This window comes from Marmota monax, unplaced genomic scaffold, assembly GCF_021218885.2.
Source record: "Marmota monax isolate L192 unplaced genomic scaffold, Marmota_monax_Labrador192_F-V1.1 WCK01_AAM20220418_F8-fsc00078, whole genome shotgun sequence".
Lineage (NCBI taxonomy): Eukaryota > Metazoa > Chordata > Mammalia > Rodentia > Sciuridae > Marmota > Marmota monax.
The window spans coordinates 5656436-5672585 of record NW_026694865.1 but is presented as its reverse complement, the minus strand read 5'-3'; the positions used below and the strand labels follow the sequence as shown (position 1 = coordinate 5672585).

General features: G+C 32.6%; 1 protein-coding gene across 8 annotated transcripts in view; it reads right to left on the bottom strand.

Moving 5' to 3' along the window:
- Window positions 1–16150, bottom strand: part of Dennd4a (DENN domain containing 4A) — a 134727-nt gene that overhangs the window by 33516 nt on the left and 85061 nt on the right. For 4 of the 8 annotated variants that reach the window (XM_046426483.2, XM_046426482.2, XM_046426485.2 and 1 more), the window contains exons 14-19: window positions 5886–6019; window positions 3427–3562; window positions 2881–3087; window positions 2666–2794; window positions 2270–2411; window positions 1383–1514 (exon numbers count right to left, since the gene is read on the bottom strand). In XM_046426483.2, coding sequence (XP_046282439.1) covers window positions 1383–1514; window positions 2270–2411; window positions 2666–2794; window positions 2881–3087; window positions 3427–3562; window positions 5886–6019 — 880 coding nt within the window. The remainder of the gene's footprint in view (window positions 1–1382; window positions 1515–2269; window positions 2412–2665; window positions 2795–2880; window positions 3088–3426; window positions 3563–5885; window positions 6020–16150) is intronic. The other 4 variants (XM_046426484.2, XM_046426486.2, XM_046426487.2 and 1 more) reach the window with 2 other exon arrangements.

The window sequence follows — 16150 nt, the reverse complement described above, 5'->3', positions numbered from 1 at the left end:
TCCACATTCCATATGGTATGACTAAGAAATAACATCAGCCAAAGAAGAATTATTATGAATATTATGCTTCACCACAATCAGCTTACTATCAGTTGATTAAGTGCTTATCAGCTACTAAAAGTAGATATAAAAGGAGGCAGACCAAAATAATGTTGCAATCTGTAGAGACAGAAGCCTTCATATTTTATTAGTAATGCTTCAATATTTAAAGTAACTGTCCATTATGAGCTTGTGCTTATACTATATTAAAGAGTCCCATGTAAGCCAGGTACTGTGGCACCTGTAAACCTAGTAACAGCGAGGCTGAGGCAGGAAGATCACAAGTTTGAGTCCAGCTTTGGCAACTTAATGAGCTCTGTCTTAAAACAAAAAATAAAAATGGCTAGGGGTATAGCTCAGTGATAAAGCACCCTTGTAAAATCACTAGTACTTCCCTCCCCCAAAAGTTATATAATTTTAAAAAAGAAGTGTAATTGATCTTATTTATTTTTTTATTTATATGCAGTGCTGAGAATCAAACCCAGTGCCTCACACATGCTAGGCAAAGGCTCTACCATTGAGCCACAACTCCAGCCCCAAAAGTCATGTAATTTTTTGAAGTGTAATAATAAAAAGTCAGAATAATGCATATAATTCATTTTCAAGTTCATCAGTTTTAACAGAAAATGTTTATGTGTGTGTATAAATTTCATATTTCAATGAAACTAATGCTACCTTCAGTGAGAGAATGCTGTTTTTTATATTTAAAATTATTATAACTTTGTGTTTTAAATTGAAAAAATATAATAGTTTAAGACTCAGAAGAAGTTATAAAACTAGTACAGTATAGCGAATTACTAGGGGTACTTTTACCTAGTTTTCCCCAATAATACCTTATACATCCATACAACAATGTTAAAACCAGGAAGTTGACATTGGTACAACATCATTAACTCAGAAACAGAACTTGACGTCTCTTTAAAAAAAAAAACTAACAATATTTTCATAATTACAAAGAATTTATCCAAGAAAAGTACATAGTAAGGAGTTGGGGGTATAGTTTGGTGGTGGAGCAACTGCCTAGGATGTGCAAAGCCCCAGGTGGTTTAATCCCCAAAACTGGGAAAAAAAAAAGATAGGAAGAGATCTGTGGCTACCCATAGTTAATTGGATACTGAATTATCATGTAGTAAATACTTAATAAAGAACTTTATAATCCTTCAAATAAAGAATAAATAAAATTGCATATAATTATTAAATTTAATATAAAAATCAAGTACCTAACATAAAATTAAATAGTGACAGTTAAACACATCACTAAAAATAAAAATTTTTAAAATATAGGCTAGCAGCTCTAATTTTAAAATGTACTGTAATAAATGTATACATAAGCACACACGAACCTGTACTAGATCTATCATCAGTAGCATATACTTTGATTAAACCCGTATTAAAAGATGCCTGCTCCACAGTGTGTGTCCCATGACCACTATCCATGCTGCCATGACTAACAGCATCCAGGTCACTGCCATCTGCTTAAGAACACAATTTAATAGCATTTTACTACTCAAGGAGATACCAAAAATACACATTAGAGTTTGCTGTTCAAACTAAAAATTTACTAATGTAATAACAACATTAAAAGTACCATATAACCAGCATACAACTATAATAAAGAAGCATACTGTGAATTATGAATGAATGCTAAAACAAAGACCTTCAAAGGTTGATACATTTAACAAGTAAGGGGAAAAAAAAGTGAAATGTGGTGTTTTTTAAATGGGAAGAGTTCTCCAATACAGGTTTAAGATTCCCCAATCCAAAACCCTGAAATCCAAAACTTCTGGGGTATTGACAGGACACCACAAGTGGAAAATTCCACAACTGATCTGATATGATAGATCACAATCAAAAAGTAGGCCCACAAAATACTGTATAAAGTTACCTTCAGGCTATATGTATAAGGTATCTAAACATGTATGTTTATGTTAAGAAACATAAATTAATTTCATATTTAGAAATGGATCCCATCTCAAAGGTATTTCATATACATATATATGTAAATATTCCAAAATCCAAAAAAAGTATCAAATCTCAAAACACTTCCAGTCCTAAGCACTGTGGATAAAGGTTAGTCAACTTGTATGTGAATATGTTTAATGGCAATATAAACCCAAAAATATTCAATATTTTTAAAGTATTCAATATTTCTAAAAATATAAAATATAACTATTCAATTAATTTTTAAGAAAAAGTAAAATATATACATTCCTTAAGAACCTTTAATTACCTGAGAGAGTTGTTTGTGATAAGTGGGCATGTTTCTTTAAAGCTCTTTTGAACTGTGCTACTCCTAAAATAACATTTCTTACTTTTGTCCAAAGAAAATAGCCACTACGACTTCTTGAAGGCCAGGTACTTTCCAAAACAGCCTATTCATTCAACAAAATAAAATAATTAGTAAGATAATATTTATAATTGAACATACATTGGCTTTAGAATCCAGCAAAAGAATATTAAAGTAGATTGTATAACATGAAGAATAACAAAAATTGCTTCATTGAGACAATTATTTTGGAAATTCTAAAATAAATGCCAAATAACCCCCTGCATCAATTATTTCTGCAATTAAATTAAGGTCTTATGATTACAAAAACAATTTTCTCCATTAAATCAAAATGATTACCTTATTATAGTAACCATAAGTAATTGCATTGGGATCAATACCAGCTTTCTGCATTTCAAAAAGCACTCGAACAGCAAGCACAGGCTGATCATACTGTCCACAGAGCTGCATAAGAATGCGGTAGCACACCTGAAACACAAGGTAAAAAGTGTATAAAAACAAAGATACTTATGTACCTAAATCTAGAATAATGTATTTTAAAGAATAATTGATACCTCATCAGGTGGATCCATCTTCTTCAAATGCATTTTTTTTAGCACATCATATGCTGTTTTCAGAGCCCTGACTTTGGAATGACACACTTTCACATAAGCTGGCAGACAAATAAACCACAGTCCATAACAGTGTCGTAGTAAACACCGAGACCACATCTGAGGGATAGAAGAATACCTCTTGGCAATTTTATGGGCTGATTTAATTTCCTAGGAAAAAATGCAAAAAGTCTCATAAAAATTAAATTCTCAGACATCATTCTTGAGCTGAATGTTGAGCAGATAAAGGTCACAATATTTCCATAGAAAAATCTGTCCATAATTAATATATTTTTAAGTTTCCTCTTGAATCTTATCATACAATACGCAATAAATTTCTAGAATAAGATACTCAGGTTAATTTCCTAGGTCAGATTATTGAATCTTCATACTGTATAAGGAGCATTATAATCTAATAATAGTTATTTGTGGATGGTAAAGTATATTAAGGGAGAATGAATGTCAGATTTAATATTTGATTACATGAAAACTGCAAAAATTTAAAAGTACCTGTTTTGTTCTTCTGAACATGGGAGAAGGGCTACTAGGGCTACTTGATTTTGAAGGCAATTTGTTCTTTCGTGTTTGCAGAAATCCTTCAGGTCTCTCAAATAAATTGTTCCTAAGAACTGGAAATCCATTATAGCTGTTTTGGAAAAGCAAAACAAAATTTCAAGCATACATAGATGATAACAGTAGTTACAAGCTAAGAAAACTTCCTATCTTAGAATTTAACTATCTTGCTATTAGCATTGCAAATGCTAATGCTGCTTTTCTTTCTTTCTTTTTTTTTAAGAAATATATTTTTTAAGTTGGACACAACACCTTTATTTAATTAATTAATTAATTAATTTTTATGTGGTGCTGAGGATCGAACCAGCGCCTCGCACGTGCTAGGCGAGCACTCTACCGCTGAGCCACAACCCCAGCGCCTGCTTTTCTTAACATAATATTTAGAAGTGTAATAGTTAAATACAGACTCTATATCTGGGGGTGGGCAATACATTTAATTGAACTTGACATCAAATTACAAAATAACTCAAACTTTTAAAAGAAGAGACAGCAAACATTAGAAAATGTGGCTGTTGGAAAAGGGCCCACCAAATCAATACTCTTCAAACAAAGCAATCATCAAGGTCATTGCTTTGGATGAACATCAGGGTGCTACAGCAAGGTGTTTTGGATATTTAAAAGGAAGCAGCTAGAAGAAATATGCAAAAAAGAAAAGAATCTCCCCAAGTAACAAACTTAGCCTATTTTAAATATTTTTAAAGGCATATAGTCTTAATTAAGAAGAAACCTAATAATAAAAGATGATAAATAGTATCTATTACATATTCCTATAGGAAAATTCAATAGAATAAGAAAATATTAGTAATGATAGAATGCTAATTTGGAATAAAACAGCAAAGAAGTTCAGGAAAACCATGTCCCTTTAAAAAAAGTCACTGAATCAATATAGGGTGATAATAAGACCACTTTGTTTGTCTTATGGAAATATCTCATCATTTTACAATGAGTCATCTTTTATTAAGAGGACCAATTTCAATTGTTTTTTCAGTGATTATAACATAATTATACTGATAGTCTCAAGAAAAAAAATTACATATGCTATATTAAAAACTGGTAACTCTTTAAGCTAAGTAATTATAGTAGAGGACCAAATCTGAAAGTAAAATTTAAATTAAAAAGTTAAAACCAAACCACAGAAAGTAAAACAAAACTGTACTAGTGAAACACTAAAAGCAGACTAAGCAGTGTAAAGTACAAAAGAAATCTCAGAGCGATATCTTGTTTAGAAAGGAGAAATTATAAGAAATATTTTAAAAAACAACTAAAAGGGATGGGGTTGTGGCTTAGTGGTGGAGTGCTTGCCTAGCATGCGTGAGGCACTAGGTTTGAGCCCCCGTACCACATAAAAATAAACAAATAAAATAAGGGTATTGTGTCCATCTACAACTAAAAAAATCATTAAAAAAAGGATAAAAGACATACTTTAAAAAGTGATATGAGCAACATCATTAGCGGATGAACAGTAAGAGTAGAATCAAATGGTCTATGAATTAATCTACATTCACAAACATCTGTCACACTAGTTTTCATCTATACAATGAAGAATTTAATCCATACATGAGGATATCAGGGAAATCCTTTTCCAATGAAAATAATAAACTGTGACTCAATGAATTACAGATGTAAAATTAAAAAGTTTAGAGTCTAATAAATGAAGTAAGAAAGTATTATTAGAGAATTTTTAAAAATTTTAAGTTTTAAGGAAAATACAATTTTAGGTAGTAAATGCACAGCACTAGAAACTAAAAAATAAATCTACCTCTATTATAGCTTCATTTTACTGTGCTGAGGATCTTTCTTCCTCATTAGACTTGAAAGCAGACAATATAACATTTAAATCTATAGACCAAGCACTTAGCAATATCAGACAAAATTTCCTAAATTAACAATAATCAATTCTAATAATTCTGAATTTTCATGACTTTATGAAAAAATGAATAGCTTAAAATTATTTTATACAAATCAAGGTCTTAAATATTGACCCTAAATTAGATTTAATCTTTTTATAAACTAAGTTACATTAATCAATGTATGTATGGAATGAAAAGGGGATGCAAGTGATGGAATCAGCTTTAGTGAGAAGTGAAAATCAAAATTCTATAATAAAAATGCTGCATTTCAGTGAGGGGAAGTCAATAAATTTAATCGATATTTATGAGGATCCTTATATAGATATAATTAGAGAGTTACCCAAGTATTTATTATGCAAAGTTATATATTTTTTCCATTTATACCTGAAAACTTAATAATGGATGTGGGATAAGCTTGCTTACCACCTAAAAATTAGGGATCTGTAAAGTTTGGATTTTTGAAAATACCACAGTCCTTAGAAAGCTATGTCACAGATGATGGATTGCTTCTCTCTTTCAATCTCAAACATTCTGCCTCTTGAATACCTGTACTGTAAAGGGGGTTCTTCACCATTGGGTAGATGTGGGATCTCAGGTGGTGTTACGAAAACAGTATGTTCACTTTTGAAAGATTCATCCAATTCTATGAGTCGCACTTCACCACTTTTGTCCATATCGACCTGAATAAGTTTAAAAAATACTGATTAAAAAAACCCCATATTGATTAGATGAGTGTTCATCTACAGGGTAATGGTTAAATAAAATATCTTCACTAGTATACACTAAAGAGCTATTTAAAAAGAAAAAAGTTCTCTATCCCTATATAGAGTTCCAAGATAATTAAATGAAAATACCAAGGTGAAAATCATTTTATACTGTATACTATCTTTTGAGTAATAAAAGAGGAAAAATAAGAACATATATTTATTTTGTTTGTATTTACAGAAAGAAGTACTAGAAGAACACTAAGAAAATTATTCTCTCTATGGGAAAGAAAAGAGAAATGAGGTAAACAGGACAGGATAGGACCCAGATGTCCCAATGTATATGTATTTTAAAATTTTTTGTTGTAGATGGACAGAATACTTTCATTTTATTTATTCTTATGCAGTGCTGAGGATTGAACTCAGTGCCTCATTCGTGATAGGCAAGCACTCTGCCATTATCTAGTAAGCTAGATAATCACATACCTTGTTAGTACTCAAAATTAGTAGAGTACTAATTAGTAGAGCTACAACCCCAGCCCCCAATGTATTTTTTAATGTTGTTTTGCATTATTAATTATTCAACAAACACTTTTTCCTTAAATATTTTTTTGGTTGTATACGGACACAATATCTCCATTTATCTTTTTTTGTGGTGCTGAGAATCAAACCCAGTGTCCCATACATGCGAGGCAAGTGCTCTGCCACTAAGCTACAACCCCAGCCCTCAACAAATATTTTTTTAAATGCACACACATGTGTTAGGATATTGGGCTGTAATTTTTAAACTTTATACTAAATCTAACAAATTTTCCCAAGTTGTTTCAGTGTGTATAAAGTACATATACTGAAAACTCCAGGCACAATAATATTGAAAGCACTTCAGTAGTACTATTTTTCCTAGGTACTATACTGCAAGAAAATATCCAGAAAAATTAAAAACTTTATAGAGACTAAGTTGCCCCACAAGAACTCATAAAGGACAGAACAATTGTTCATTTAAATATGTCAAACATATGACAAAATACAATCCACAGAACTATATTTGTTAAGAAAAAATTCAAACCCATACCAAGAATGAATAAGTTGGAAGAATTATTAACAGATTAAATCTTAAAGTATACCAAAAAGGTAAGTTTTAAAAATTTTCTATTAAAAAGAAGTATATTCAAAATCCTACATAAATTGTTGATTATAAATTCACTTTATTATATACTGTAACTTCCAGGATTAAAGAATATTTTAAATTGTCTATACAGAGAGTGAACTATACAACATCAGGGCAGTTTGAGAATTATAATTAATGACAAGAGAAAATGTTCACAAATGAAAAATAAAAGACTACCAAATCATTCATACACACACACACACACACACACACAATGATTCTTAATTTTTTTGAGTGATTATGTATGTTATGTATTTATGCATTCTTCTTCCATAAACATACACACACACAATTACCAAAATACTAACTATTCTGGGTATAGAATTACCAGCAAATAGTTTCTTCTTTATATTGCTGCTTATTTCCAAATAAAATTAATGTTTATTATTTTAAAAAGATACAAAAGCAATAAATATTCAGAATAAAAATATAAACAAGGCAGAATATGTTGCTTTTAGAACCAACATGTATTTTAATTCTGTTGAAGGATACTTAAAATTCATCATAAGAGAAGGGTTTCTTCTCTTCTTTCTTTCTTTTTTTTTTTGATAGTACTGGGTATGGAATCCAGAGGCATCCCCAGCCCTATTTTTTATTTTTTTGAGACAGACTCTTACTAAGTTGCTTAGGACCTCATTAAGTTGCTGAAGCTGGACTTGAACTTGCGGTACTCCTGCCTCAACCTCCCATGTCTCTGGGATTACAGGTGTGTGCCGTCATACCCAACTGGAAATTTCTTTTATAGTTTGTCAAAAAGACTTTTATATGATGAAACTAACAATTATACAATCAATGTAGTAAGCTAGATAATCACATACCTTGTTAGTACTCAAAATTAGTAGACTTTCTTAGAAAGTAAAAGCTAGACATATTCATTGTACTCTAATTTTAAGAAAATAACTGGGCCTGGTGGCACATGCCTATTAACTCCTGCTATTTAGGAGGCTGAGGCAAGAGGATCACACCTGGGTAACCTTATCAAGATCTTATCTCAAAAAGCTTAAAAAGGGTTGGGGTGCAGCTTAGCAGTGGGGTACTTGTCTATCATGCACAATACCCTGGGTTCAATCTCCAGTACAGTTTAAAGAAAGGGGGGGGATGTGTGGGCAATAACTTAATGTGTAAAAAATCTATTAGCATGAAACACGTTTTTGTGGGATTGCAATAGCAATTAACTAGAAGTCATTTCCAAGTCAAAAACAGGTTAATCAATAAATTATGGTATATTCACTGAATGAAACAGTCATTAAAATGTCTATTATGAAAACATTATGAGACTGGAGTCGTAGCTCAGTGGTAGAGTGCTCACCTAGCATGTGTGAGGTACTGGGTTCAATCCTTAGCACTACAGAAAAATAAATAAATAAAATAAAAGTATTGCGTCCATCTACAACTAAAAATATTTTCAAAAAATTAAAACAGTAAAGATTATATACACTTTGAACAAGACAAATTAAGCACAGTTTGCCTTTTGTACTCCCAAAATCCCCTCAAAATGAGACTAAATCAATGAAAACGGAGGGCCACATATCTGGCACCGGGGAGGGGGAGGAGGAACATCAAAAAGCAATTTGCTTTGCTCTGTAGACCCTCAGAAATATCAGGAATAAATAGAACTAGATGCCCTTGAAGTTGGGAGTGCAGGTGGATTAATTCAAAGCCTACATTTAAGGAAGGACTCCCAGATCCACAGCCCAACCAAACAGAATTAGGGGGGCTGGGGATGTGGCTCAAGCGGTAGCACGCTCGCCTGGCATGTGTGCGGCCCGGGTTCGATCCTCAGCACCACATACAAACAAAGATGTTGTGTCAGCCGAGAACTAAAAAATAAATATTAAAAAATTCTCTCTCTCTCTCTCTCTCTCCCCCCCCCACCCCCCACTCTTTCTTTTAAAAAAAAAAAAAAAACAGAATTAGGATGCTACCTCTCTCCAATGGTAGCAGAACTGGCTGGGATTTTCTCTTTTTTAGGGGGCAGGAGGCGGGGTACCAGGGATTGAATTCAGGGGCACTCAACCACTGAGCCACATCCTCAGGCCTATTTTGTGTTTTATTTAGAGACAGGGTCTCACTGAGTTACTTAAGTGCCTCACCATTGCTAAGGCTGGCTTTGAATTTGCAATACTCCTGCTTCAGCCTCCTGAGCTGCTGGGATTACAGGCATGTGCCACTGTACCTGACTTGGCTGGGATTTTCTGAGTGAACCAGAAAGACTTTACACTTGAGGACACTGGGAAGATGAGGAAGGTGAAGTAAGTAAAAGTCTACATGTCACACGAAGAAAAACTGAGTTATCCTCCTCACTCAGCTAAGAACACTAGTTGTTAGGCTTCTGCTCTCCAGACCTCACACTGGAGGATACACCCTGTGGAAACCAATCAGCCTAAAGAAATGAATTACACTGATCAAACTGGGACTGCAATGAAATAGGTGTGTAAAGGTATGATATTCAATTCACACCTAAGAAGGCCCAAGCCCACCTTCCCAGAAAGAGCTCCAATGAGTTCCTTTGCCACCCTCTTCAAAAAGAATGCTAAACAAATAAATCACAAGAAACAAGGAACACAATAATGTGAAAAAGAACAAAATAAACAAACATAAAAATGTACACAGAAGAGGCAGAGACAGAGCAGGGAGAGGAAACCTTCAAAATAACTAAAATGAATAAGCTTATAATCATGAAATAAGAATAAGATGAATAAAAAAAGGAACATTCAGTGAATTTGTATGGAAATTACAAATATGATAGCAGAAATAAGACATATAAAAACTGAAGATAAAACTAAAGAAATCTCTCAAAAAGTGAAACTGACAAAATGAAAAAAAACTGACAAAGATGAAAAAAAAAAAAAGAAAATTAAGAGGATCAGTCTGGAGGGCCAATATCCAGATAATAATTATTTTATAAAAAGAGAACAATAACAAAGACATTAAACAGAGAAGAAAATTCCCCAGAATAGAAAAAAATGAATTTGCAGATTAAAAAGGCCTACACATATCCAATTCAATTAAGATAAAAAAAATCCTACTCAAGGTATGTTGATTTAAAAAGCTTCCAAAAAGAAAAAGACATCAAGTACAAAAGATTGGAAATCAAGATGGTATTAGAATTCTCAAATGTAACACTAGACGCTACAAGACAATACAGCAATGACTTCAAAATTTTAATCTGGGTAGTCTCAGGGTCAGTATTTGCACTCACTGGTTTGTGCCCAGACTTTTGCAGGGACAGGACTGGGAGGTGGAGCCATGGCAGTGATGTGTGGGGGAGTAGCCTGCTTTGGAAAGGCTTGGCTTACTTCCTTAGCTGAGGTGGCCATCTAGCACAATCAGCGGGACCCCTCCTGGTACCTATTGCTTATTGGTCCTGGTGGCAAACCTGGGAGACAGTTACAGTGTCCCATTTTATAGTCAAGGGGGCTCCTATTGAGTCCTTCAACAGGAGGTATGTTTGGTACTTGGTAAATGGGAATTCTTTTGTTGTTATTTTTATTTTCTATTTTATTAATTCTACTTAGTTATTGTTATTTTAAATAGAGTTATTCCTCTACCTGTAAGGCCTTAAGGATTTGTTTTTCTCTCCCTACTTTCTTTTGCCCTCATCTCCAGTCTATTTTCCTGGCCATTCCCTTTTCTCTAATAAAGTAAGCAGACTCCCACCAAAGGGCCTTTGCACATGTTATTTCCACTGCCTGACAGACTGCTTCTCTGAGGGAGCCACTTGGTTGTGATGTCTGGTCTTTCTCATTTGGCATTGCTTGTCTGCTGTTGTAAACTTTCAAACAAATCTTTCTGTCCCAGCATACTCCCTGTCTTCTCCCTCATCTTTTATTATTGTTACTTTCCTGCAGAAGAACTTTTCATTATCTAACACACTATACATTTCAAGTATTTATTTGGTCTTTTATCTATCTGCCTTCACCAATAGAATGTCAACTTTATAAGGAAAAAGATTTTGGTCTATTGTGATCATTGCTATATCCCCAGCAACTAAAAACAAAACTAAAACAACAACAAAAGGTACCTGGTAAGTAAGAGATGATCAATACATTTTTGTTGAATTAAAAAAAAAATTTGATCCAACCAAATTAACAAGTAGTAGCAGAGAAAAAAAAAGAAATTTTCAGATAGGCAGGGAATAAAAAAAAATCTTTCTCTCTCATTCACAAGGCACAATTGGTATACAACTATAATCCCAGCTACTCAAGGGTCTGAGACAAGAGAATTGCAGGTTTGAGGCCACCTCAGCAACTTAGTAAGATGCTATCTCAAAATAAAAGAAGGCTGGAGATATACCTCTGTCGTAAAGTGTCTCTGTGTTCAATCCTAGTACCACATATACACAAACACACAGTTTCCCATGTACCCTTTCTCACTAAGCTACCAAGAGATGTATTTAAGGAAATTAAAAAAAAAAAATAGTTACTGAAGCCAGAAAGTAGGGCATCCTACTCTACAAGGAAGTTATACAATAACAAAAATAATAGTAAAGAAAAATGCCAGATCAAAGACCAGGAAGCAGTCAACTCAGATTATAATGACAGCATGGAAAACTCCAGCAAGAATTAAAAGAAAAAAAATCAAATGATTACTGGATGTGTTGAAAAAATAGAAATTTTCACTTCTGTACAAGAATTCAGAGATGAATTATTAACAGATACAAGATAAAAACAGAGCATTTATTAACTTTTGGGAAAATAAAAATCTATACATGAAAGACAATTTAATTATAGCTTAGCTATGATACATACAAAAAGACAGTAATATCAACACTGAACAACTATTTGACCAAAATTCATGTTTTAACTATATTAGAAGAATTGTGGTGGTAGTTCATAGGACATTAATTGATAATACAGGAAATTATGAGCAGCAATAAAAATATTACTTAAAAATCTTAAGGTAAATGAAAAGAGCTGAAAGTGATTGCTTTTGTAACTAGAAACAGAATGGGAAGGGATGGAACAAAATCAAATGACATTTTAAACTATGTCATGTCTGGGGGAAAAATCAAAATTTACTCTTAAAATATGTGACAGTGCTATTAAAATGCTAATTAGTTATGTATAAAAATTGGGACACTTTTACAATTATGTAACATAAAACAAAGTAAATGCAAAATGGATTTTACATTGGGATACTAAACTTATGGAGTTCTTTCTCCTTTTTAATTTCCACACTTCTGTTTCTTTAGCAATTTAATAAAAGTGTTTAGGAACAAAATTTCAATAAAAATGAAGTATGCCTTGGTCATTATTATGAAACTCAAGAGATAATATTTTTAAAAAACATTAGAAGCATGTCAATGCTAACTCAAAATCACAGGTGTCTCTAGAAGGGTGTGGTGTTCATTGGAAATAAGATGCTTTATTCCCACAAACATATTTATGTAGATGAAACACAGTTATGTAATATAAATGCTAGCAATGATAATGAAATAGAAGAGATGGACTAGAATAAAAAGGTTAGTATCCAACGAGGCTGGAAAGAATGCTAGAAACTATGCCCGTCTCCATGGTGGGATATTATAAGAGGACTGCTTGTCTAGGAGCACCAGGTGTTTTAATTAATTAATTAAGTTATTTAACAGTTTCTCCCTTTCCTGATCTGTGCCTGTTTCCCCCTATCTAGCCATTTAGCTCTCATGGCAAAAGCCTGGGGTCCAGGATAACTTTCTATTTATCAGTATATTAGTCTATTAAAATTTTAAAAATTTTGCACTATAGATTAAATGACTTGGTAAAGAATATTTTCCTTTACTTGTGTACCAATAAATCCCAGTTCAGCATTATAAAAACAGCCATGCCATAAATCCTATATTTATCAGTTGGACATTTCTGTCTTTTGAAAAGCACAGTGACATCTGTGTCTATTGAGAAAAAAAAGAAATACAACACCCACTTCAGGATAAAATTAAAATAATTTTCATTTTCTCTTTATATTTTTCCACAAGATATTAATATGCTCAGAAAACATTGCAAAGGGATGCTTGAAAAACCAAGAAAAACTCTAACAAGACTATTTGTTACACAAAACTGCCCTTAATTAAGCACCATTTTACAGGAACAGATTGTAAGGATTTAAAATATAATCATGTGAAGAACAAGAACACATGGTTCTTAAATTAGTCATAAATGAAACTCAAATAATTCTCATATACTCTTTTTCTTATTTCTATTAAGCATTATTCACTTCAGATTTTAAAAGTCAGTCAAATATTTTCTGTTTGGATATGTTAAGATCAAAAGAGTAAAATATCTAATTTCTGTTCAATCTTAATCACAGATGGGCTTAGGCAGTTAATGCATATTTAATATTTTCCATTGCTAAACTGCCAGATGTAAGAGGATTTGTTCACTTAAAAAATGAGCTCACAGTCATTCAACTAAGGGATAACCTCCACATAAATGATTCTTTTTTTAATCCCCTCTAGTGCTAGTGGTTGAGCCCAGAGCCTTGCACATGCTAGGCAAGTGCTCCCCCACTGAGCTATATCACCAGTTCCTCATACGTGAGCATTCTTAAAGTGTGACTGATCATCAAAAAACACTTGCAGGTTAAAAGTAAGCACCAATATTTTGTGCTTGCTATACTTATTATGGTATTAAAATATAAAAGGCAGTTCTCAATGTATTCATTGTACAGTTACTTATATTTCTGGGAGTTCTGCTTAACAATACTTAGGAATATAATCAATCTCTGTTCTAACTACATCTGAAGTTTATATTTTAAGTCTTGTGATAAATTTCTTTTTCTAATAAAATTCTCTGGAATTATAATAAAGCAAATGCAAGTGACTATGTTTTAGTATGTTCTCAGTTTGATTTTCTGATTACTCATTAAAATCCTTAAGTACAATGTTAATCCAGTATACATAAATGATCTTTTGTTGGATTAAGACTTTGAACAGGTAAATTGTATTTTAGGAAAATAGTTTGCCTAGAAACAATGTTTATACATTTAATATAATTTTATTTTTTGAGACTTTTCAGAATTTATATTTTTAAAGGAACTGCTTCAATCATCTCCTGCATTGACTCCCATCAAATAAATGATAGTAACCTACAGAAAATCCTAGACCACTTAATGTATTAATTATCAGTACTAAGCTATGCTACTTAGGAAATGATACCCTAGGTATCTAGCAAAATTATAAGTTTTGTGCATCTTACCATATTAATATTTCAAAAAAGTATGTGACACTACAATATGAGTTTAGGTGAAATACAAACTTATGAACAAGATGCATTAATAGTTCAAAAATAATATAATATTTCTTTCTTCTAAGCTCTTAATTGGATTTCTACAACTAACCCAGTATTCCCATGTAGATTAATAAGTTTATTGGTTACAGCATGCTAAACTCTGATGACTAATTTGGTTCCTTATGATTCAGTTAGCTTGGCACAGGGAACAACTGTTATAAAAATACCATCGTTCATAATGGAAGTTCCATGAATATATATGTATGACCAGTAGAAACCTAGAACCATATGAGAAATATGTTTAAAGTATATAAGGCTAACCCAGAAACATCTTTTTATGCAAAAAAATCAGTTATTCCTATAAACCAGGATTAAGAGAAATTATTTTAAAAGACTTACCTTCCCATTTATTTCCAATATTTAATTTTATAAGCACCACATAAGGCAAACATAAAATTTTGATTAAAATATTAACAAAATGTTATTGATACACTGCTGTAATGGTAAATGTCAAGGAGGTAGGACATGATCTCCTTCTCAAAGTAAACAGGTAGAGCTTAACTTACAAAAAGCAGGGATCTGAAAGTCCATTTGTAAACAAATAATTACAAAAAAGAAAATAAAGCTTCCCTCAAAACAAAACCTTTTGTGGGGTGACGAAAATGTTCTATATTTTGAAATCATGGTTATGTGGATATATTTGTCAAAACTCATCAAAATATATACTTTAAGGTATATTTAATGTTTGTATTTTATAACTCAAAAAATTTGATTTTTATGTGTCCTAAAAAGTGGTTTAGAATTTCATTCCATACACAGAAAAATTAATACATACTTATAACACACAACACTGCACCCCAGTATCATCTGAATTATAGGTTAATCATTTATATCAGTGTTTCTAGAGGAAAATAAATTAGGTTCTAAACAGATGATGGCATATATCTATCTTTTCCTATTCCAAAATATTTTAAGGACTAGAGTTGATATTTCTGTCATCTTTAGCTCATTAACTCTCTATCAGTACCAGAAACATTATTTTTTATGTCAACTATTGCTCAAGTGTTCTAAATTTGTAGGAAAAGGTAAATGCTTATGAACCTGTTCCTGCTATTCATCAGTCATTTAAAAATAACATTTCTAAGTCATGATGATAAAACCAAATGAATTAATCTATGAACTTGGATAAAACCCAAAAATAAAGACAGCTGTAATATTTTCTACTTCTTAGTTTATACAACACTACTCTGAATACCATGAGATAGGCAGTTACAATAATCTCTCTTCACAACGTGTGTGTGTGTGTGTGTGTGTGTGTGTGTGTATGTATCGGGGATTGAACCCAGGAGTCCTTAACCATTGAGCCACATCCCCAGCCCTTTTTTATATTTAGAGACATGGTCTTGATAAGTTGCTTAGGGTCTTGCTAAGTCACTGAGGCTGGCTTTGAAATTTCATTCCTTCTGCCTCAGCCTCCCCAGCCTCTGGGATTATAGGCATGCGCCACTGTGCCTAGCTCCTCACATTTTTAAAAACAGATAATAAAATAACATAGAAAAAAGTAAATGACTAGGAGGGAAGATGGCGGCGAGGGGAGTGCATTACCCCCGTGTGCTGCTTCACTGTGTGGGAGTATGACAAGTCAGGACGGCTAAAGGATATCTTGTTAGGAATTTCCAGCAATAGTGGGGTGCGCCGGAACCTGGAGGAAGGATTTCCATCGCATGAGGATCG